Source organism: Protomyctophum bolini, assembly GCF_963924005.1.
Source record: "Protomyctophum bolini genome assembly, chromosome: 23".
Classification (NCBI taxonomy): domain Eukaryota; kingdom Metazoa; phylum Chordata; class Actinopteri; order Myctophiformes; family Myctophidae; genus Protomyctophum; species Protomyctophum bolini.
In genome coordinates, this window is record NC_137884.1 from 19,953,217 (window position 1) to 19,978,401 (window position 25,185).

The 25,185-nt window shown below is 43.3% G+C and overlaps 1 protein-coding gene across 1 annotated transcript; it reads right to left on the minus strand.

The window, feature by feature from the left end:
- Nucleotides 1–708: 708 nt before the first annotated feature.
- LOC308311133 (G1/S-specific cyclin-D2-like) lies at nucleotides 709–24,505 on the minus strand. Its single transcript, XM_080757676.1, has 5 exons — nucleotides 23,806–24,505; nucleotides 22,295–22,510; nucleotides 17,520–17,679; nucleotides 11,970–12,118; nucleotides 709–6,722 (listed from the first exon to the last, which is right to left on the minus strand). Exons 1-5 carry the CDS (start codon nucleotides 24,004–24,006, stop codon nucleotides 6,555–6,557), a joined length of 894 nt encoding a protein of 297 aa, XP_080613802.1. The 5' UTR covers nucleotides 24,007–24,505; the 3' UTR covers nucleotides 709–6,554.
- Between the last annotated feature and the right edge of the window lie 680 nt (nucleotides 24,506–25,185).

The window sequence follows — 25,185 nt, forward strand, 5'->3', positions numbered from 1 at the left end:
TGGGTATCCACCTGAACAAGGACCTGGACTGGAAGGACAACACTGAGACCGTCTACAAGAAGGGACAGAGCAGACTGTACCTCCTGAGGAGGCTCAAGTCCTTTGGAGTTTGTAGCAGGCTACTGGTTATGTTTTACCAGTCGGTTGTGGCCAGTATCTTATTCTATGCAGTGGTATGCTGGTAAGGCCGGGGAGCTCAACAGGCTCAACAAAATCATAAAGAAGGCCAGCTCTGTTGTTGGCCTCCGAATGGAGAGCCTACAGTCAGTAGTGGAGAGGAGGATCGGGGTTAAACTGGACTCCATGCTGGATAATCCCTCCCACCCCTTCCATGGTGTGCTGCGGGAAAGGACGAGCACCTTCAGCAGTAGGCTCACACTCCCCCTGATGCGCACGGAACGCTACAGACACTCCTTTATGCCAACTGCCATCAGACTACGCAATTCATAGAAGCATTAAGAACTGCCCCCCCACCCATATGGTCCTGGTCTTGTGTGGTTATGTCCTTTGTGTTTTTCTGTCTGTCCAGTAGTTTTTTAGTTTTTAGCTCTATGCACTTTGCTGTTGTAACACATCTCATCTCATTCCTTTTCAGGCTGCAAACTGCAGCCATCTCTCCTCCTGGAAAGTTAGTACCCTGAAACACAAGACTAGTAAAGACATCTCTGCAACGGCCATTAACTGTAGAGAAGGAAAATGCCACACAAAGATCTTTAGCCAATTTATTGAACACAATGAACAGTTATTTTGGATCAGACATGTCTGAGGTACATTATGTGATTTATTGTGGTGGTAGAAAAGGGAGTGTGGCATAAAAACAACTGGCAGTCCCACATCCTCTCGACACATGAACAATAATGAACACGAACAATTAATTAACAATTTACTTACTTCTGGTGACTAAAATGTGGACTAAAATGGGTACCTCACAAAAAAAATGTAAAAAAAAAAAAGAATGAAAGGAAAGGGGGGATAAAATGCTTCACTTAGTCCAATGCACTCATCTTAAAAATGTCAAATTCAAAAGAAAGAAGGGGGAAATTCTATAGGAAAAGAAAACCAATAATATAGATTTTTTTTCTGTCTTTGAAATACAAACTATATACACCGTCACTTTCTCTGATTTAGCACCAAATGAGACATGGGAAACAAATTTGTAGAATACTGGTAGTCACCAATGAGTGATCACTTGAATCCGTTTAGTGGATTCAAAGAGGTGCCATCATGCCTCTCTTCCAGGAAATTAACGTAACCCGTCCAACAAATTCAGAGTCAAGAGATGAACCCCACCCACCCCCACCCCAGAAGAAGAAAAAAACAAAAACTGCCCAGTTATGATGAGGTAATGCAAGATGGAATCTCGCTCTTTCTGTCCTAGGAACCTGAGGTACACAAACAACACAGGAAGCAGCAAGAATATCAGATAATAGGAATATAACAGACAATAATTGAGAATAAACATGCTATTCAAAAAAGGTCTGCAAACACAAGTGCTTCCAGTCCCAGACCAAACCTCTTACTTGCCCTCTAGTACGCACAAGGCAGAAAAGCAAGGAGAACGTTACATTTTCAAAATGTCATAATATAGCAGCACACTCAAGTGAATCACAATAAGGCAACGTAATCTTTGTGTAAGACTAGAAAAAGAAAAGCTTAATAGCAGCAAGAGGAAGATGTCTATAATATAAACACTTTGGAATTATATCTTTCAAATTATTCACAAAAACAAACCTTTAAAAGCATCAACAATGTTAATGTTTAAAGCATAGTACAGGCAATCTAAGGTTTAACCTCAAACAAATTGCAACACAAACTCTTTCCACTTTTTTTGTTTCATCAATATGTTAGTAATAACATATCAAAAGTCCTAAGAAATCGGAGTAGGGGAACATAGTGAAAAATGCTGAAATATATGATGTCACAATTCCCCATTGACTACCAATGTTAAAAATCAAATTATGGATGTTTTCTTGTCTGATGTCCAAACAAATGGTTCACTACTGTCCAGAATCAACCAGAATAAACATTATAAAGTTAAATTAATAATAAAGTATTATAATAATTCTTATTATTACATTTATTATTATAATTATTATTACTATAAAACTACATGTGGCATTCTCTTTTTTTATATCAGACCATTTTTGCTTTACTAAACCACAAAATAGGAACCTTTGATGATTAATTATACCCGTCAGGTACACATTTACTGTGGACCACATCCAATATCAGTAATGTCACCACTGAGGAAGATTATTTCAGAGGATGATAACCCAACTGGGAATGGAACGGGAGAATCAGATCTGGATGAAGTAGCTCTCCTCTATGCACAGTTGATGGAGGGATTAGTATCTGCAGAGGTACTTGCAATGCTGATGTGTTGCTCAGAATCAAGGAACAACTCAAAAGCAAAACTGAATCCTTGAAATCCTCCAGCAGGACTGCTTCCCTGTGGTTGCAGTACATGGATATGGTAGACATACTTCGAAAGTTTCTGAGAGGTGAACGTACTGGAAATTGGGCATTGCACCTTGAGGCAATAACAGAAATAATTCCTTACACTGGGCACAATCTCTATACGAGATCTATGTGCAGCGAATGTGCAAGCTCCAGGTGGATCACCCAGATGTCTACCAGAAATTTGAAGAGGGATTCCACATGGTCAGACGAAGTGATCGGCTATGGGCTGGCCTGTCTGTAGATTTAGCTATCGAACAGGTTCTGATGAGGAGTATGAAAACCAGTGGTGGCCTCACAAAAGTGCGAGGGATGCCAGAGCAGAAACGTTTGACATGGCTGCTCTCCATGCCAGCTTGTGCTGAAGTCAACATTGCAATGCAAGAGCTGACAGGGGTGAACCACAACACTGGTGAGCAGAACACAGACCTGACAGTTGCAAGACAAGCACGTGATATGGAGGACACACTCACAGTTCTGAAATATTTCCAAGAAAGGCATCCTTTCTCTGATCCAAGCTTGCGCAGTATTTCAACTGGGGTCCACGCACACCCTTCTGTGAATGTCGATGCAGCAAAGGCCATCGGAAACACCATCTTAGACAAGATGGATGGACAGGATGCTTATGAGTACTCATTTAAAAAGAAGGATCAGGCAATCACCATGAGGACAAAATCTTCATTGAAGATTGATGACGAAGCAGTGCACATGGATCCTCATCTACTTTTCCAGCGACTCACAATTGCTGCAAAAGCGTCACAAGACCTGCCATCAGTGTTCAAATATGAGCTGTGTAGTCATCCTCCAGCACTGTTTGACGCCTGCTTGATGCTTCGACAGCCACAGAAGCCAGTGCTAGCTGAAGCCATCTGGGGTGGCTACTAGCACATCTCATGTAAAGCCAGAGAGTCTGCCACCTACAGCTGCAGCAGCAAAGTAACACAGTCTCCGTGTGTACTACCAAGTGCAGCAGTGGAAGGGAACTGCATGTGAGCTCCTGCCGCAAGAATGGGGATGGGAAGAGAATGATGGGGGGCTTGTCCCTGTCCAGATGGACGTACCTCCAGCTCCACAGGAACTGCTACGGGTCATCAGATGCACCTGCAAGACAGACTGCAGCAGCCTGAGGTGCACTTGCAAGAAGCATGGCATTGACTGCTCTGTTGCATGTGCAAACTGCAAAGACACAGGGTGTCACAAAATGCCTATAATATTATGAATTTCCTTGTGCACAATCAATTTACTGCATTCAACAGATTGTCTAGGAAATTCTGGAAAGTATTTAACCTTTTCTTTGGACACCAGCTAAGAAAACTTCCATAAATCGATTTTTAACATGGGCGTCAATGGGGAATTGTGACGTCATCTATTTCAGCATTTTTCACTATGTTCCCCTACTCCGATTTCTTAGGACTTTTGGTATGTTATTACTAACATATTGATGAAACAAAGAAAGTGGAAAGAGTTTGTGTTGCAATTTGTTTGAGGTTAAACCTTAGATTGCCTGTACTAGCATGCAAGTTTTTTCTAATACAAAATGTTTTTGGCTTTTTGCACCACTAAACATGCGAGAAAATTCTGAAAATAATAATAAAGAACATTTCTGTCATAAATGTCAAACCGAGTATTCTCTCATGGTAAATTTGGTTATATATTGAAGAGAAATTTTCAACCCCTGCCCATGACTAGATAATGGAATTGAGGCATTGCTTTTTTATTTTTTAACTCAGTTTGGAGAACATCTTACATAAACAAGCAAAACAAGAACGAGAAAGTAATATTTAGAACACAATGTAATTCTTTCAAAGAACCATCACAAAGTTTGGCTATGGATTAGGCAAACCAAAAATTCAAGTACGGTTAAATGAATGAATGCAATAAAAAATAAAGCTTAATTTATACTTCTTCACACAACGCTTTCAACAAGCGTTTTTGACCACCCCTCCCCACCCAAAAGAAAAAGTGTGATTTTTGTCTAGTGCCATGGTCGTATGACGAAATATAAATTTGCCTTAAGTCTATACGTGACTTGGCTTTGTAGGTTTGCATTTACTAACCCATGGGATAGCTTTCAATACAATATGCATCACCCCAATTGGGAATCCAGCCCACAGAAAAAGGGAAAAAAAGGAGAAAAAAAAAAAAGAATAACTTAAGAGAAAACCAAAAACATAACATAACCCTAACACCCCACCTGAATCTCCTCAACTACCATCCCCTTTGTATTCTTAAGGAGTGTTTTAAAAGTGCATTTAGATTGATCCGAGCCCCTTCCCCCGCAAACAACCACTTTTTTGTTTCTCTTCTTATAATCAATGGTTAAATTGATACCGGAGAAAACGATGGGTAAAACTCCCGTGCACTAGTGATGCTAAACTTGGGGGAGGGGTGGTAATGAATTAATTTGACCGTCCCCAACCTGTCGCGACAAAAATTTTAAGAAATAAAATGTCTGACTCATCCGCGGATTGCGGGTCAACCCGCGCATTACTACCGTGCACACAAACTGTGCACTGAACCCTCTCCCTCACAAGGTATCAGACAATGGCAGACACCCGGGAACGTGTTGTGGCGTGCGCTGCTCAAGTATCGTGCGGCATTTGAATAACTAAATAGATTAGGATTAACACTCCGTTCAACATCCAGCACTGGACACATCACCCATTTTCTTCTTACACTTTCTGTACACTTTTCCTTCTCAAACCTCCTGCCATCTCTCACAAACATTTAACCACTACATCTCTGTGTGCTTTGCTGCACATCAACAGTGATGATAGAAGTATCCGAAAGATCCATAATCTCGGAATGTTCGCCCGGATGTTCATAATGACATGATGCCCACTACAGGGCTCCTGTAGTTTATTAAACCTGCTTTCCGTTCATCTCTCTACCGTCCAACCACGGCCAAACCTGCAACACTACTTGGCACAACGAAACCGTCTCCCCAATCACTACAGTCAAACTACTGTATGCACCCAATCTCTTTCTAGAACAAGGAACAACCGCTATTAAGAGTCTAGGGGCACCATCTTCGTCAGTGCCTTATCCCTAAACCTATCCTTTTTGTGTTTTACCATTTGATCGGCAAAGAAGTTTATGGATAAAGGCTAAGGCACTGATGGAAATGGGGGGTCAAATGCAGCCTTCCAAATCAAAAAAAGGTGAATATTGGCCTGTTGACTTTGACATGGCAGTAAAATCAAGACCTCAGTAAACAATGCTGATCTTGATATTAAGCACTGCCCCAACCTCTCCATTATCACTCTCTCTCGACTCTGTCTCGAGTGGGCCCAGCCCACTTCTGGCCAGCACAGATGAGCACAAATAGCAAGCAGTGGCACACAACACACTAGAAAGCAAGAGTCACTATTTTATCTAGCACTCCCCCTAGTGGACAACAGCTTGGTTTAAATGCCATGTATAATCACATCATTCACACACTCATGCACACACGTTTCCTGTACATTGGAAACGGAATACAAATCACAGTTGAGAAAAATTCTATAACTGTGAAATTGATAAATGCTTATTGAAGATAAATGCAACTAAGTCGTCTCTCGACTGTACTAATAACAAATAGACATTATTTATGATAAATTTATTTCTTGTTACGCTAGATGGTATGAAAAGAAATATGAATATATCATAGTATAATTACCCATTTTGTTTTCAAGTAAGAAAATATATTTAGGTTTCCATTCTGGCAACCTAAGGAACTATCAAGTTTTCAAAAATGTACTGTTTTAAACAGGCTGTGTGATTATATGTGGCCCATTCAACAACAACAGGTCAAATTATGACCACTCGATACTACTTAACGGGGAAAACGGAGAACAAAACAAAACGCATCTTCACTGTCAATCCAAAAAAAAATGCCGTTTTCAGCAAAGCTCAAAGAACTGTTAACACCGTCCATCGTGGGAGAGCCAACATAATACACGTGCCGAATCACCGGAGCTTATAGGTGGGACTTGACAACTAATGACGGGCGGCTCATGGCTTGGATGTTTTTTTTGACGCCACGTTGCTGCTGCCCGCTAAGCTCATTGTTCAGCAGGACTTGCGTTCTAAAACGGGGCTGGGAGCAGGGAGCGAGTTCATAGGTTCACGTCGCGTACATCTGTAGGGGTGCTCGCCTGGTCTTGCTGCTCCATCGCTTTGTTGCCCACTCGGACGGCGGCGGCGCTCTCCTGCCTCTGCAGGCCCTCCCGCAGACTGTTGGCCAGCACCAGCTCGATTTGCTCCTGGCACGCCTTCAGGCAATCCTAGAAGAAAAGAAAAAAGGGGGGGGGGGGCAAAAGGTTTATTATCCCATTTAGACCCGAGAACGATTCTACAAATGTTGTTCTAAATCAGTTTTTCGGAAAAACCCTATGTTTTCTATGCCAGTGGTTCTCAAACATTTTCATGTCAAGGACCCCCGCGCTATGAGCTTGTAGATCTGCTATTCAATCCATAGCTAAAGTACAACATAATGCTTGAAACACCAAAAAGGGGGCTTCCCGCCCAAAATGGGTTATACAAACATACGCGCGAGTGGCTCCACATGTACGGATTAATGAATGATCTGATGCGTATACATGCTGGACATCTGCGGACGAACACTGAACAGCTTTGGTCACATGCGTGGCATACCAGCAGGGAATTATGAGTCTTAACCCATTCTGAATGGGAACCCATTTTGGTGTTAGCATCATGTTATGCTTTAGCTATTGAAAAATAGCAGATCTACAAGCTCATAGCGGTCTGCTATTTTCGAAGAACGACTGACATTTTTAGAATCTGATCTCAGGTCAGAATGGGTTAATCAGACCAGTGTGTGTCCAGTGGAAACCTCGTATGAATCTGATCTCAGGTCAGAATGGGTTAAGGTAGGTGGTCCCGTCTGTGTAAGGAGCAGAACAATGGGTACCAGCACACTCCCAATACCAACGACACGGTGCACCTAGTTACTTGGTGGGCACAGGAATCCTCTCTAACACGGGGAGAGGTGGGAGGGAAACATTCCTAAATCTAATTCAGGGGTCATTGGCATGGCTGGCTTGTGGTTTGGAAATTTTTTTGTCATCCATTTTTACCACGGACATAAAAGAAAATGGAGCTATTTAAAAGTTCGTTGTTCATATGACATTGCTGACCACCCAAAATGTTCAAATTAAAGACAATCGACATTGACTTGTTGTATTTATTTCTCCATAATTCCAGAAACCATGGTTATTTGTCATTGACGCATGGTTTGGGTCTGGAGTGGAGAGCTGTGTGAAGGCCTATTCATAGTCTGGTTTTTCAGTGTTGAGGTGACCACCGAAAATCCAGACAATGTATGAGCCTTGAGTGAACTGTGTGTGGAGTGAGTGTTTGTAGGGGAGCACACCTGAGCTGACAATGGCAATCAGCCCAGAGTGCTGATGGCAGACACCTGTGGGTGATTGGTGCAGTTGTGGTGGTGGAAGGGGAGTTGTGAATGGTTTTGTCCACCAGAGGCTGCCATTTGGATTGTTTGAGGAAATTCTCAACAGGACCACTTCACCACTTTTCAACCTATCTTCATATAATAGGTCCTCACTAATAATCATGATAAAATGGCACAATGTTTTTCTACTAAAGTCTGTATCTCGGGCTGTGGGCAGTTCAGAAACCGTCCTCCAGTGACATCATCATTAGGCAGATGTGTTTTTTTTTAAACAAGATTTTTATTATCGTGAGAACGATGGCTTCCATTTTCGCATTGCAACTTTTCAGGACTAGAAAGCCGGCAGTTTCTATTAGCTTGTATTCCCCATCGATGATGTCACTGGAGGACGGTTTCTGAACTGCCCACAGCCCTCCTATGAGACACAGACCGAGTAGAAAAAAATGATTATTAGAGAGGACCTATAGAGCGCAGCAGTCCCGCCCCCTTTCAGAAAAGCGAGTGGCCCAGGAAATGAAACCCCAATGCATTTTTCCATCCGCACTTCGAATATAATTTATTTAAAGACGGTTACGCCGCGGACAAAGCCAATTCGGATCATGACAAATCATGACAATGAACACAATGTTTTGGGACGATCAAATCATTAGAAAGAAGAAAATAAAGGCAGGAGACAACACTATTTGTTTTGTTTTTCGTCTTATAAATTATTTGATCGTCCCAAAACATTGTGTTCATTGTCATGATTTGTCATGATCCGAATTGGCTTTGTCCGCGGCGTAACCGTCTTTAAATAAATTATATTCGAAGTGCCGATGGAAAAATGCATTGGAGTTTCATTTCCTGGGCCACTCGCTTTTCTGAAAGGGGGCGGGACTGCTGCGCTCTATTATATGAAGATAGGTTGAAAAGTGGTGAAGTGGTCCTTTAATATTACCAGAGGGAAACGCATATAGAGCTAGCCCCGAAATACCATAACAGGTCTGTAACCCTGAGTACAAATGGTCCATTTGGTTCTCCAGTGAATAAGTAAATAAAACCACGTACGGACATATTGAGGACCCCTGATATAATATGGAGGACAGTACCAGGGCTTCATTCCTACCTGGGGGTTTGTGAAGAAAGAGAAATGCTTTGCAGACTTGAGTCAACCGATTCCCACTAGTCACCATCCCCTGGTCTTAGGTCATTCAGAGCAAATGGCCCCTATGCAGAAATGGCTTTGATCTAACCCATTCTGGGCGGGAATCCCTTTTGGTGTTTTAAGCATTATGTTATACTTTAAAATAGCAGATCTACACACTCATAGCGCGGCACTCAGTGCCACGCTATGAGCTTGTAGATCTGCTATTTTTGAAAAATCTCGAAAATGTGGCTCAAATCTTTGAATATATATTCTTTCAGAGCGAACGTTTTAACTCAAATCTTTGCTTCTGAGGGGGGGGGGGTCCCTGGAGCAACATATTTTCAGATGGGGTCGGCAGCCAATTACATATAATTTTTGGGGTCCTTGAAAAAATAACATGAAATATTGAGAACCATTGATATGGAAACATATGAATTTCATATTCAACCACTTCAGGGTTTAGAAGATTTTTTTTCCTCTTCAAAACGGGTTAAAGTTTGGGTTAAGAACTGAATATGGGACAGCAGTGCAGGATGTTTTGAATGACTGCATCCACTACACCACAGTGGTTCTCAAAATGGCTCTCCAAGTACCACCATAATAACTGATGTTACAAAACAGGAGCGTAGACCTGCCCCATCCTATTCAGCCATGCACAGTGAACACAGGAGGGACATTTAACTTATCTTTTTGTTCCATTCCTAAGCTGCTCTAATGAAACTCTGTCTAAATCAGCACAACTGATATTTCTAACGCGATTAATCCGTTCTCAAATCTTAAATAAACTAGCCGTGTTATGCCCATTTCAGCACGGCTGGAGAGTCTATTTCAACTAATTGGTAAAGAACCGTAGTAATATAAATATTTCATTCCACATTTGTCTTTTTTCCTTCTTTTTTTTGGGAGACTCCTCTGCGTACCACCAGAGGGGGGGGCTCAAGTACCACCAGTGGTACACATACCACAGGTTTAGAATCACTGCCCTGGCCTACACCCATTGCGGGCAAACAATTTCCAAATAATGTCAGACCAAAATATCGTGCAAGAGCACTTTGGTGTAACATGGCGGTACAAGGTGCATGCTTGAGCATCTGAAAAGGAAGCATCCCAGTGCAGATGATCCTACACAGTGTTGGGCAATATTACGTAATAAAAACTCCTTTAAAAACCAATATATGAATTACTACTTTGTATTAAGAGTAATATATCATATTATATTACATTACTACCACATTGAATACAGCCGATGTGCAAGCTCAAACATGTCGCGTCAGCAACGTGTTGTGAGCAGAGCTTGCAGATCGGCTATTTTCAGTGTGCGAACATGTCATACGACAAAAGTATAAATTCGGCTTTAGATGTCGAATACTTCACAGACCACGGTTGAAAGCCATTAGCCTATGCTACCCGCACAATGTTTACAATCGCGCTTTGACCGTCACCGATACAAACTTAAAGTATGCACGTGTACGTGGCTTCGTTTTGGAGCCACGTGGAATCCCTGCAAACTTTGTGCGATGGCGCAAGCTTAAAAAGGAATAGATCTACAAGTTGACATCCTGTACCATCGTGTTGCATGTTGACAACTTTCTACTCTGCCTTGCTCCACGTCCACGGTCTGACAACGGACAGACACACCTTGGCGCCGACTCATAAGACAACGATACAGCGAAGAGAGATCGCTTTTATTTCACTCAGAAACAAAAACCAATCACGCATAACGCAGCATTACTTACATCAGTAATATGTAATAATAACAGGTACTCTTTTGGCAGCTGTAATAAGTAACACATATATCCCCGTTACTGGGTAAAGTAATAATATTCCACTAATATATTACTAAGTAATGCGTTACTGCCCAACACTGCTGCATGTTGCATGGCGAGTACTGTCGGCTGGGTGAACAATATTAGCAAATTGAGCTAATGTATGTATATTACAATCATCAATACTCAAATTGTAAAAAATAATGTGTTGCAGCCCTAAAGGGAACGCTCTTTTTCCATGTCCTCCTCCTCCCTGCCGATCTGGACGAGATGTGGGAGGTCTGCCTTAGCAAGCCGACAGCGGGGACCTTAAAGAATGTACCGGGGCTCGCAAAGAGGCCGACATTCCTTTGAAATGTACGGATAATTAGATCCTGATGGGCCGCAGTCGGAGGGCCTGTTGTGACGGCTGGGTTTGCGGGGCCCACGATGCCATGGCAACATAATAACCACAAGCCCGATGGCGGGAGCAGTTGCCGTTCATCTGACTGAGGAACGGGCCTTTATGAAAGACTTCTGGGCTTGCGTCAGTCCTTTCCTCCATCAGGTTGTGTAGTAATGCCACTATACACAGACAGACAGTTGTATCTTTGAGCGTTTCCACGATAACAAATTGACTGTATGCAAATGCACGACGGAAGATCCTCCTACGCAAATATTAATACACTTACATTGGGTCAACCGGACGGAGCGTGCAGTAATAGTATGTATAGGTGAGAATAACTTGGGAGATCGCTTTGTTTATCTCTCTCCCTCCACTGGCCACTCCCCTTGAAAGATGGCCCTCGGCTTCCAACGCATTAGGACATTTTTTATTCTTCTACCACCAGGAGGGGCACACACAGCTAAAGTGGGAGAAACTCAAAGGAACTCGCCTGCCTGTGTCCTACCACAAGAATGTGGGCCCAGGGTTCTAAAGAAGACATTCCCTCTACTGTTGCTCTTTATAGCAAAGCAGTCATGCTCCCCAGCCAAGAGCCACAGGCTCCCTCTATGAAAAGTAAATGGCTTCAATCTGCCACAATGGCAGCCATCGACGGTGTTTACTAGAAGGTCCTCCATGCCCCTTATAATCTGCGAGAGGTTATGAATACCGTTGGTAAAGTACTGCCGTGTATGCAATATAATCAACACCGATAAAGTAAGTAGCTAACTATATCAACAGATGTTATAATTCCCACACTCCAGGCTATGGTTTACTACTCACCACCTCCGTGTTGGTGATCTTAGCCAGCAGGTCCGTCAGCCTGTCTCGACTGAGCGTCTGGTCGGTGTGGTGTATCTGCAGGCCGCAGACCGCCGCTCCCACACTGCCGGTGGCGATCATGGAAGGCGGGTTCATGGCGAAGTTGAAATCTGCCGGGAAGGGAGGGAGGGAGAAGCAACGAGAAAACAGAACCGCTTTAGTTTATCACATGTCAATCAATTCAATGGGCTTTATTGGCATGAGAAAACATATACGTACGTTTACATTGTCAAAGCAAAAAGGCACAATACAACAATACAGCAACACATTGAAAGTCAGAGTCTTCAATAAATCAATTTCTATGTACCAAGATCACTCGAGGCAGACAGTGCAGGAATACACACAATGATTAGCCTTAAGGGTGGTTGTGTTCCAGCAGCTCACAAATCTTGCTGCCGTGTTTGCACATCAATCACTGTCGAGGCAACAATAGTGCAGGACGATGATAATCGCTTCGAAAGACACATAGCACAGTGCAGCCTCACTCAGCCCAAAGGGGGGAACGACACACAGCACAGTGCAGCCTCACTCAGCCCAAAGGGGGGAACGACACACAGCACAGTGCAGCCTCACTCAGCCCAAAGGGGGGGGGGGGACACACAGCACAGTGCAGCCTCACTCAGCCCAAAGGGGGGGGGGGACACAGCACAGTGCAGCCTCACTCAGCCCAAAGGGGGGAACGACACACAGCACAGTGCAGCCTCACTCAGCCCAAAGGGGGGAACGACACACAGCACAGTGCAGCCTCACTCAGCCCAAAGGGGGGAACGACACACAGCACAGTGCAGCCTCACTCAGCCCAAAGGGGGGGGGGGACACACAGCACAGTGCAGCCTCACTCAGCCCAAAGGGGGGGGGGGGACACATAGCACAGTGCAGCCTCACTCAGCCCAAAGGGGGGGGGACACATAGCACAGTGTAGCTTCACTCAGCCCAAAGGGGGGACGACACATAGCACAGTGTAGGGCTGACCTTCGATTCCGTATTTGATGATCGATTCAAAATCGATTCCCGCGTTTCGAACGTCGACGCTTCGAAACGTCAACGGGAGGGGGGGGTGCGAGGCGCGCAATGCGCGAGATGCGAGCAGTGACACTTTGGCTTAAACAGCGATATAGCGGAGAGAAAGGCATGCTTGGATTGGTCTCATTTATTTTAAACAATAAGCAACAACTGTTGCAGCCTTCATGAAAGCAGTGACGCACAAATAATTAGGCTTAATAAAACATCCGACCGTAACAAGTCAACTGCCTGAAACAGGCATTACCTCTCCATCAAATAAAAATATATATAATCCAAACTCCTCTGTCAATTGTAAACGAACGGTAACATGAATGAACTCTTCAAGCCTGACACTTGTCAGAAATAAAATCAACCACGGTTGATTTGATTGATCATAAAGTTAATGTGACTGTGAGTGTGCGTATGGGAAAAAATATATAAACTTCACAGATTATAGATCACTTGGAATTATAACAATCTGTTGAGTATTGCCTGAATAATGCCACTAGTGAAATCCCATTTTTTATCGACATGCGATGCCGATGGAGAAATCCCACATAGTTAAATTACCTCATAGTCATGCTGCATGCGCTGTTGGTCGATGAAGAATTATAATCCAAGGTTTGTCAATCATATTATGGTTTATGGTTGAAAGTAAACCATAATATTAAAGTAAACTCTAAGAAGAGATCTGCAGACTGCAGTGCAGAATGCATGCAGCTCCGCTTGCTAATTGAGTTGACATTTGCGCAACTTCACTGCATTACAGTAATTAGTTATTTGCCAGCACCTGCTCCAATATAGGCCTAAATCAAACTTTATTTATATAGCACATTTAAAACAATAAAAGCTGACCAAAGTGCTGTAGGCCTACAGGCTGAAACAAGTGGAGCATCGCATCACCATCGGCGCACAAAGAAAAGCATAATTAAAAGACAAAACACAGGCAAATAGTATAGGCTACATAATTACAATAATACGATCAGGTGCAATTAAATGCCAAAGAGAAAAGGTGTTTTGGTCTGTAGGAGCAAAAACAATCAATTCTTCGGTGCACTGAGCGCACTCACCATGTGAATCCAAGCAGCAATGGCTCATCGATAAAAGTTGAGATTTTATAGTGGCATTATTCAGGCAATAGTCAACAGATTGTTATAATTCCAAGTGATCTATAATCACAAGTGAAGTTTATATTTTCATTTTCGTGTAAGTAATGTTTTTATATGACTTATCAAACATGGTAGCCTATATTTAATGTCCACTGAGCTGTGGTGCATGCGCTTGCCTTCCTTGTTAACACGGGGAAAGAGGAGGCGTTGCGAGGTGCTGCGAGGCGCAAGCATGGCTCGCGGACCAAATGGGGCCGTCTCGCGGACCAAAAGCGGCCGCTTTTTTTTTAATGACTATTCGATTCAAAATTTTTAAATCGATTCCCGTGCGTATCGATTGAACGTCGATTAATCGATTTTTTTGGGTCAGCCTCAGCCCAAAGGGGGGACGACACATAGCACAGTGCAGCCTCACTCAGCCCAAATTGGGGGACGACACATAGCACAGTGTAGCTTCACTCAGCCCAAAGGGGGGACGACACATAGCACAGTGCAGCCTCACTCAGCCCAAAGGGGGGAACGACACACAGCACAGTGCAGCCTCACTCAGCCCAAAGGGGGGGGGACACATAGCACAGTGTAGCTTCACTCAGCCCAAAGGGGGGGGGACACATAGCACAGTGCAGCCTCACTCAGCCCAAAGGGGGGGACGGGCGACCGGTTGCAAAAGCATCCGAATCATCTCCAAAATGCATCCGTCCCAGCTGAACCGGACTTTCTCACAGACTGTTGGGAGTTTCGACACACCCAACGACCACGGCGGGGGAACCTGTGTGGTTTCCTATTAACCCATTTTTACCTGAGATCAGATTCTAAAAAGTGTCTTCTGCATCCTGACAGTTTTCTGAAAAAGCTATGTTTCCACGTCAGCCGTTCTTCGATTTTCCGAAAATAGCTGACCTTCAAGCTCGTAGCTTGAAGGTCAACTTGTAGATCTGCTATTTTTCAATAGCTAAAAGCATAACATAATGCCAACACCAAAAGGGGTTCCCGGCTCCCGCACAAAATGAGTTAACCAAGAGCTTCAGCTGTGATTACAAAAACAGAGCATATGCATCCTCCTACTCACTTAGCACTAACGACTCCCTCTGGTGACCGACTGGTCCCCACCGTCCCAGACTCAGAGATCAACACAGGCTTGGACGGACCGCGGAAAAGGAAGCGATTGAGCACATTATTCACATGGCGGCCGTTTTGCCCTTACATCATACCGGGGGTGGTAGGTATGACGCAAGACGATGATGTCAATTCACCTAGTCACTTTCTCTCAACAGCAGCACAGTAATGTTACTGTATATTGTATACTGTGTGCAAACTAGGCCCAGTCAGTCAAACATACAAAATATATACCCGACACCAATACTGGTGGAAAGCAACCACAAACTAAACATTTACTCACGTACTGTACTTAAGTACAATTTCGAGGCATTTGTCATTTCAAATTTCAAATACTAGTCTTCTCTACTCCACTACATCTCGGATCCAAATGTACTTTTACTCCACTACATTTGAAAGCTTGTGTTACAATTTACTTTGTAGATACTAATCAAGATTAGTATTACAAAAACAAACATTAATCACTTCAGACCTACAGTATACATATCGGCCATTTTGAAAATAGCCGAACTATAAGGTCTGCTTTTTTTCCCAAAAGATATTTATAGAAGAACATTTTCATACCAATACTTTTGTACCATTACTCAAGTAATTTTAGAATTTCGGACGTTCAATTGTAAAAGTATTTCTATATTGCCGTATTGATACTTTTACTAAAGTACAAAATGTGAGTACTTTTTCCACCTCTGCTGGTTCCACAACACAGTCACACTTTTAATAAGTGCTGGACCGCTGCATTGCCCAAGGCCCTACACAAGCCAACCCAGTGAATGGCAATAGTCAGCACAGGCCAGTCCCTCTCTTGCTAAACTCCTTCCTTCAAAGAGGATATGACCGATAGCTCTGTCTAACTCCTGGAGAGTAGCCCACCGCACAACACCTCTCCTCCAAGGACCAGCTGTCCATAGGAGGAGCTCCATCATAAGAATAACATCTCAACTCCATATAAAACTCCAAACATTTACGTTACAGCACAACCACAGCAGGCCTTGCATTTTTCTTCTCTCTCTAGTCTCCACCCCCCCTGCGGCTGTTTTGTGCTGGGGCATAACCAGCTGCTTATGAATAGCGGGAGGCAACCACTGAAACACACCCAAATAAATACAAAATAAAATAAGACTAAAGTGACACACAACAAGCCCTAAACGCATTCGTCAAACTACATTTTTCAATGATTGTTGGTTGGCTGCCTTCAGCAGATAAAAGTGAGTCTAGGTGGTGGTGCTCTAAACACGCTTTCCAGATATGAAAACATGATAATGGAATTTAAATGCCAGGCACAGGGGAGCCACACAATGCAGGGCACATCTGAATGTGTGCTGCTGCAGAGCCAAAAGACTTTGTTTTACAAATGCACACAAAGGCAGTGAAGGAAGGAAGGAAGATTGCTGGCCCAATGCCCCGACTATTTAAACCCGCTAGCTTCTCTAGTGTCAACAAACAATACAGAGAGGAGCCCTGAAAATCAGCTGCACCTGAGTCATAGTGCACTGCTTGTGCATAGGTGTGCGTGTGCGTGCGTGTCATCTGAGTGGGTGGCTAATCTAAACACTGCACTAACAATTCTCCCAGGCGCTTTGGAACGAGGGCCCCTGCTATGTCCACTGGGCAAAGCCAATGTTTCATTGGCTAAGTACATTTGCAGACATACCTCGTAGCGCGTTTAACCTAGGATCGGTGGACGGCTGTTGAACAGTTAGTGTGTAGTTGTTTTTTTTCTGCCTTTAGTGATATTTTGAGTGAAGATGGACAGGAAAGAGGGAGAGAGAGACGGGGACAGACATGCAGCAAAGGTCATCCTGAACTGGATTCGAACATGCGACGCGCCATCAGGCCAGAGCCTATATGTGGCATGCGCCTGGACCGCTAGGCCAGCGGGCACCCAGTTTAAGAACCAGAGCCAGGATCAAACTGGGGAACCTTTCCGATTCCCCCTGCAAATGCTCTTACCCCCTGAGCCACTGCTGTATACCCTGCCCACTGTGAGCTCTACAGCACAGCTTTCGGTAGACGTTCCATAGCTAAAGTTTCAGTCCACACTGAAAGCTAGGCTCCAGTGTGGAGAGACCAGCACAGAGGATGGCCCGGGGGGAAGCCCAGCCAGAAGACCTTGTTGAGGAACGGAAGGTCAGCAGAGACATCATCACAGATGACTCACAGTGGAAGAATGTGCGTGGTGATTGAATGTGGGAACAAAAAAGCAAGCAAAAGAGCAACTGTGTGAGCGAGGAAGAGAACGAAATGATGAAAAGGGTTACATGAAATGATTCACCGCTGTTTTTACCTGTGGCGCAGAGCGCAATGAATGTGTTTGTGTGCTTGCGGACCACGGCCAACCGCTCTTTGGGCAGGGGGAGTCTGCGGATGATGTGCTCCACAAAGTCGTTGGGAATGACCGAGGCCATGTTCCACTTCAATTTCCCCAGCACCACCAACTCCCAGTCCTGCAAGACAAAGCCAGAGAAGAAGTCCATTTAATGTTGAGAAACATTTCATGGTTCTCTCAACCAGTGGTCCAGGGACCCCTCGAATGCAGAATAATGGACCTTGGTACTATAAACTAAAGAGTCAACTCTATTGGTTTGTGATATTTACTTAGTCAGAGGGTGAAATGACATCATGCCGTGCGTCAATTCAACCATGAAAGTTCACGGTCCAACGCCATTTTCAGAGGAAATGACTCCGTAACACGAGTAACATTTCTCCCTCTTTATCTCTCCTCGCTGTCTCTCATTATCTGCATGCCTCTCTCATTCCTCTCATCCTTTGTCCTCATACTGCCGGCATGTGACGAGCTGCTTAAAGAGTCTCTGCCAAACAGACAGCTAGCTAGCCACTCACTTCCTGTCACAAGCCTCAACCAGATAAAATGGCTTCTACACCAACTCGAGTAGCTGTGGGGAACCAGTTTTGCAAATACGCCCCGACACCCTGGAGGAAATGGTACTGAAAGTTATATTTAGAGTTTTTTTAAGACTAATCCATGTTCATCTCAACATCCTTTAACCATGTACTATCAACACCTGACTTGGCAAAAGATGAATGCGCTCAATAGAAAGGACATGGTAAATGGCATGTCTTTTGCCATATCCCATCCCAATAACCAAAATTGTGTGGGGTTAATTTGGGACATTACCACAGCTACAGTGGACCAATGTTACAATTTATTTTTAATATTAACTTAACATATTTTAACTTGTAGCATGCTTGACCCCGATGGTTATAAAGTCAATGCACTTCCCCGCCCTGGTATGCAGAGTTCAAAATGCATTGCTTGACACGACATCAGCCTGCAAGAAGAGGGCTCGATACATTCTAATCATTACTTAACAGAAGTTACAGAACATTTCTGAATGAGATCATAATCTCTCTCTGCATGAATGATGAAAGTGGCGTCTCGCTCCACGGCATGAGTTCTTCTCGCCTCCATGGTATGAAGAGCATGGCATTGATGTTAGACATGTGCCGGGGGTTTCTCAATCAACAGATATGATCCCCATTCATTGACATTTATGAAACATTCTGGCACAGAAGCTCGACAACCAAAGAAAGAATCATTATGTTGCTCGTGATTAGCGTGGACCTTGCCTTCTATACTTCTAATAGATGACTGGGTTTGAACTATGCCAGACAAACATGACTGGCGGAAAATACCTTTAGCTTGGCCCCTGTGTGCGTGTGTTCATTGGAAAGTATATGTACTTGAAAATGTTAAGTTAAATGGGTATATGTACCAACTAGTCTACTAGACCATACTCATCTTGAGTACCTTAAAATTGTTGTTTGCATAATGGAGGGGGGGAAAAGCTTCTGTAGTTTTGTTATTCAAAACCACCAACAAGTACCAGTGATGATGTTATGAAGCCAAAATATAAAATGTATCCACATAAAACGCTCAAAACAAGTCTAGACCAGTGCTGGGCAACAGGTGTCCAGTGGGCCAAAATCAACCTGCCAGTGATGAAATTTGGCCTGGCAAAATTATTTTGTATAATTTATAATATCCAACAGTCCCACATATAGCCTAGTGATTCTCAGTGGGGGTCGGGGGACCACTAGGGGGTCCATGGAGGGCTTCGTCGGCGTCCCCAGCTAAATTACTGATAGTTTGGAACTAAATGGACCTTTAAATTATAAACATTTGTAACTCTTGAGAGCGTACGAATGGATCCAAAGCGGATGTGTAAATTCTCTGTATTATGGGTGTCGTGGCCTACATTTGTAAACTAAACTGGGGATCCTATATTTTTAAAAGTTTGATAAGCACTGGACTATAATGTCCAAATAGAGAATCGACCCCCACCTGAAGAATGCCTTTATCCTGCGAACAACAGGCATGCGTTTCATAGTCTCTCCATATCAGAGACCTTGAGCTCCTATTCTATGAAAGAGCTTGTTTATCTCTGTTCAAAGGGAGTATGTCTGTATGTCTCCAGATGTTCTTTTTTTACTTTCTTTGTTTTTTTACTTTTTAATTAACTTTTGTGAAGGCCAAGGATGTAGCCAGCACAAAATGATTACCCCAAGTATTTCTTTCGGCACCTGTAACATTTGATTACACACATGCAGAGTGTTTTATCAGTATGGAGTTATATCACACACACATTATTATTATTAAAGGAGAATTCCATGCTAGAAGGCTTTCTTACCTTTATTTGTAGTTGTTACGTCCCCACCAAAGAGGTGTTATTTTGTGCAAAAGTGCATTATTGGCTATTTCCCCGAATATAAGCCCTCAATTAATTGAATGGGGCATTGGGGTGTTGTGCTAATTCGCTTATTTCCATCGCTCAAAAATCATTTTATTTTGTTTGTGTGTATATATTCCAATTCTTCATAACGTAAATGGTATACCAAGCAGCACACTTTACTACTTATTTCGATGGAAATAAGCAAATTATCACAAAAACCCAACCCCCATTGTGGGCTTATATTAGGGGAAATACCTGGACTGGTGGGGATGTAACAACTACAAATAAGGTAAGAAAGCCTTCTAGCATGGAATTCTCCTTTAACTTTAATAGCAATATCATAATACCTTTTTGAATGTGTTCTGGTGCATCATTATGCACCGGCTCCAAAAAATCTTTAGCTCATGACCCAAAAGAGAAATTAGTGCAATCAGACTAATGCCTTAGAAAGAAATTGGCCTGAGGCCAAACTTACTTGCTGACCCCTGTTCTAGACTTAGTAAAACTAACCCGAGTTGGCTCTTTACATGGACCACATTTTCCCCCTCCAAATCAAAATTGCGTTGTGAGCTTGTAGAGCGTCTATTTTTGGCTAAGGAGTTCATTGTATAACATTAGTAGAAGTTGGTTAGGGCGACGGTGTTTTCTTTTTTCGCTTTAGTGATACGGAAACCGTGACTAATTCAACGTCTCAATGGTTTCCTCTTTTTGCAGATGTGTCAGCTTAAAACACTCCAAACCTGAGGTTGGGAGGGGCGTCTCCCACCATGCCCGGCCTGCCTCTCATGATACGGGGCAGTCCAGGACACAGAAACGAGGTGATGTTCACACAGTGAACCCATGTGACTCTCAGCCATTCATTATGGGCTTCCTACTTGCCTCACCTACCACACATATGCTAACATTTAACCTCTGCTAGCCCCTGTGGAGAATCTTAAAGTAAAGATGAGTAGGGTGGAGTACAGAGTTGCTGGGCTCACTTCCTGGCAGTGGTGGGGAAAAAAGTACATGATTTATTTAAGTACTTGTATCAATACTGCAATGAAGTACTCCGTTATAAAAAAAAAGTCCGGAAAAAAAATATGTACTTGTAGTACAAAAGTATTGGTATCAACATGTATGCAGAATGTCCCATTTCACAAATTTAAAAAAATGCAATGCATACATTGTGAGCTTGTAGATCATGTATTTTTTAATCGCCAAAATGTATATAGGCTACCGATATGGTTAAAGTATGCTTTGTCATAATAATAAAAAAAAGTGCAACATTTGGACCAGAGATGTTGTGGAGTATTGGAAATTAGAATTACTCAAGTAAAGTACAACTACCTCAAAATTGTACTTAAGTACAGGACTTGAGTAAATGTAATGTACTTTTTCCACCACTGCTACCCAGAACCCTTGCGATCCAGCTGTTGACACCGGCAGCGATGGTTATTTGAAGAGGAACTACCACTGTGCCCGACTCTGTCCCAGTGCCTATATGCAATTTATGCATCCTGTGAGGGGGACATCCTGGAATCTAAAACATTACGATGCACTCAAAACAGACTGAACACCACCACCCCCCCCTCGTACCAAAAAAAAGCTGCAATGGGCTCTGCCATTTTGGAAAGAACTTGGGGCCCCTTCCCTACTTCCTTCACAGGTGTTACCGATGATACTAACGAAGGCTCTGTTCCATTCTGGTCAAACAGAGTCAGGGTGCTGCTGCTACTGTGCATGTTGGCTCACTGGAAACACTCTGCTATTGGGTCTCAAAAGGTGTACTTGAGTCAGGGTTCCAAATGGCCCTGCACTCTCAAGAGTTAAGGGGGTCCTTGAAATTAAAGTTTGAGAACCACTACACGCAAAATTGAACAGAGCCATTAGTATCATCAGTAACAGTAACATCAGTATGGCTCCTCAGGAACCATTAATTCACAGGGTCTGTTGAATCTCGTCTCCTTGGTTTAATTAGCTGTGCAAGAAATGCATGAACGCAAGCTTATTGTGTATTCCATTTCCATGTAGGAGCAGATAGGAGAAGACAGATGAGAGGTAATGGCATAATGGTCCAATAAAACTAGTTAACAGGGCCACTTTTGGGGTGACCTGACAAAATCTAAATCCTGTAGTGCATAACTGCCCACTAGATGGCATCACAGGCCACTCCAGTTCAGAGACACGAGTCATTTTGTTCTGTTCAAAGAAGGGACGTTGCCTGAATTGCATGCAGACTGCAGTATAACTTATTAGTGAAAATGGGACCACTTTCCTGTTAACCAATACAATTCAGTTATATTATCAAATAACGTAATGATATTAATGATACTGCAATGTACGTCCTTATGAATATGGCCATTGAAACATAAGACTATATTCTTACCAGCAGTTGCCTGGGTGTGATGGAGTGGTCTGTGTACATGCAAAGCTTTTCTGCCGATAGTGGCCGACTGTCCTTTAATTTGGAGGCGAGGAACATGCAGACTGCTGCCAGAAGCTGTAAATAACACTTTCTGGTGGGCATCACCGCTAAGAATCTGTCCAAATAATTAATGGCCAAGGGAAAGACGTCCGCTTCACTCTTCGCCTCTTCACACACCTATCAAAACAGGGAGACAGACAGAATAATACATCATTGCAAAAGTATCTTCAAAGTTTGCTGTAGATTAGCTAGCTATATGCCCTGAATCAAAGAACAGGTTTAACATGTGACTGATGGTCTTATGCCTCTCCCTCTAGTCAAGTTGTAGGCCTTTGTTCATTTAAAGTGTGAATCACATTAATTATAAAGGCATTTTCTTCAAACAGGGCAAAGAAACCACGCACAAAACCCATGCAGCCGATGCCTGCGTAATAGGAAGTGCAGTGCCATTAGCCCACGCTATGCATGCAACGTTGCCTTCAGTATTCACATTTCACACCATCTTTTGAAAAGGGATTATACATTTAAATAAAATATCTAAAAGTCGGGAATCATGTGCATAACGTTAACGTGTTATTCTCAAAACGCCCCCAACAGTTGCCAACACGGTTGGACAACATTTAGGCTACCGTTTTATCTCTTCAAGAATGAACGGTTGTTTGGTTTTGCATGCATGTGGCCGTTCGGCGAAAAGCCATTATGGAGGACTCGACTCGGCGTTTTCAGAAATTCACTATAATTATTGGGAATGCAGAATGTGCGTCGTTATTTGACGTAAATTAAACTCAATCCGTCATCTATCGTGCAAGTGAACCGGTCCCACAAATCCCCCCAAATATTTAGCTTTAATCTGTAATGCAAATAGGCCTCATATGACTTTGAAGCTGCAGTTGTTAATTCACCATGGTGGAATTTCCACCGCTCCCACGCCTTTGGCCCGAGTTATTTTCATTCAATCGTTAAAACACAAGTTGTGACAGTTCTGCCTAAACTTAAAGAATGTCGTGCCATTTCGAAAGTTGTTAACCAATAACCAATTGGACCCTCATGATTAGATCTTAAACTCTTTGTGCGTAAAATGAAATGGGTTCGTTAAGTTTCGTTTTACGCTCTCGAAGAGTTGAAAAGTATTGTTAAACATCTGCATTAGTTAATTTAAAAGAAGTATTAGAGTGTAGAAGGATTGTTATTTTTTATCAACGTTTTGCCTGCTACCTCACATCAATAGAGCATGGAGTTGTGGACATTGAGTTTTGGGTCTGAGAGAGAGAGAGGCTACAAATGGTGGTCAGCCGACTCAAACGCCGGAATGGAACCATGGAAACTTGGCTTGTTGATATGAAGAGTTGTGAAAACCACTGATTTAACATGCAAAAAACGTTGCCGTTACTACAGGCACTGATTTTGATTCAACGTTCATATGTGCATGATAGAAAATGGCCTATACAGACATGAGACTACTAGGTACAAACCTCATGCATCCAACTTGCAACCACTGCTCTCATGCCGGGCTGAATGTCCTTCTGCACGCACTGGAAGTAGGAGCACTGCGGCAGAAACCTGTCTTCGATTGTTAGTAAACTTTGCAACACTCTCTCGTCATGGAAAATGCTCGGGTCGGGCTGGGCTCTCTTGACCACCAGAGCGTCCGACTCGAAGCAAAGAAGCTCCATGATGGTGCTTGGGTTTTTTTGTGCCTTTCTCTTCTCGGGGGGGTCAACAACAAGTAAAAAAGAATGCAAAAAAATAAGTTAATATCACAACAATGTCGCCAGGAATGGGGCCAGCAACAGCAGCGTGCACGGGGAGGAGGAGAGGTGCCTGCTGGGACGAAGCATGAGGAGAGAGACTGCAGGGTAGGCTGTTCCAGCGAAGAACAAGTCCTGCCTCTCTCTGTTTTTTTTCTGCCTCTTCTTCCTAGTCTGACAACGTGCTACTTTCCTCTCATTTAGACTAGCCTACTCTTTTTTTTGTGGTCCGACGCTGAATATGACGCAGCCAGCCTGCATATATTCTGCCCCCCAACCCAACTAAGCCCATGAAGAGTTTAGAGTTAGTTTGAATATCGGCCCGACTACACACACTACACTACTGAGTTGACTGACATAATATGCAACTCCTTCTTGAGCGAAGCGAAACGCCGAAACCGGATGATGATGAATGCCACCTCACTGAAGCAGCTACGAAGCAGCCCTTTGTACTCACTCTCTCTCTCTCTCTCTCTCTCTCTCTCTCCACCCCAGCTGGCCCCACGCACACACACACGCACATGCACCGATGATGCAAGCAAGCAAAAGAACAACTGGGAAAGAGCTTGTTGTGAATAAACCAGTTGAGTTCTCAACCACCTTATTCTTATAAATGTTAAGGTCCCCCGGTTTGACATGCTTTAGGCCAGTGATTTTCAACCAGTGGTCCTTGAGGGCGTTCCAGGTGGTCCCCACAGCTAAGGCTAATGATGGGAGAGTTGGTAACAAAATGGACCCTTATAGATCTTTAACTCTCGAGAAAAATGTTGTTAATCAAGAGTTAAATTGATGTTAAACATATATGCATTACTTAATTAAATACAGGAGGTGAATGTGGGAAGAACAAACTATTTTAGGTGCAGCATTAGGCTACTGCTGCATGCATACTGCACAATTTGTGCAAGTGTAGAAATTCACCCATAAACAGTCTGGAAATGAACACTCGCGATATTACTGTGTGTCTTTCTGTCACAAGTCAGCATTTCATTTCTTCATTCCTTTCGCAGATCACAGTTGCGATGCATGAAGCCACAGGACAACATGGCATGATATTCGCAGACATCCGGTGTGGAGGTCAGGGTGGTTTTCCATAAAGGATGTCCT

Coding starts and splice junctions, on each gene's coding strand:
- LOC308311133 (XM_080757676.1), bottom strand. CDS start 24,006: ATGGAGCTTCTTTGCTTCGAGTCGGACGCTCTGGTGGTCAAGAGAGCC. Junction 22,511..23,805: donor TTGCAAGTTGGATGCATGAG/GTTTGTACCTAG, acceptor CTGTTTTGATAG/GTGTGTGAAGAGGCGAAGAG. Junction 6,723..11,969: donor AGATCACCAACACGGAGGTG/GTGAGTAGTAAA, acceptor CTTTTCTTCTAG/GATTGCCTGAAGGCGTGCCA.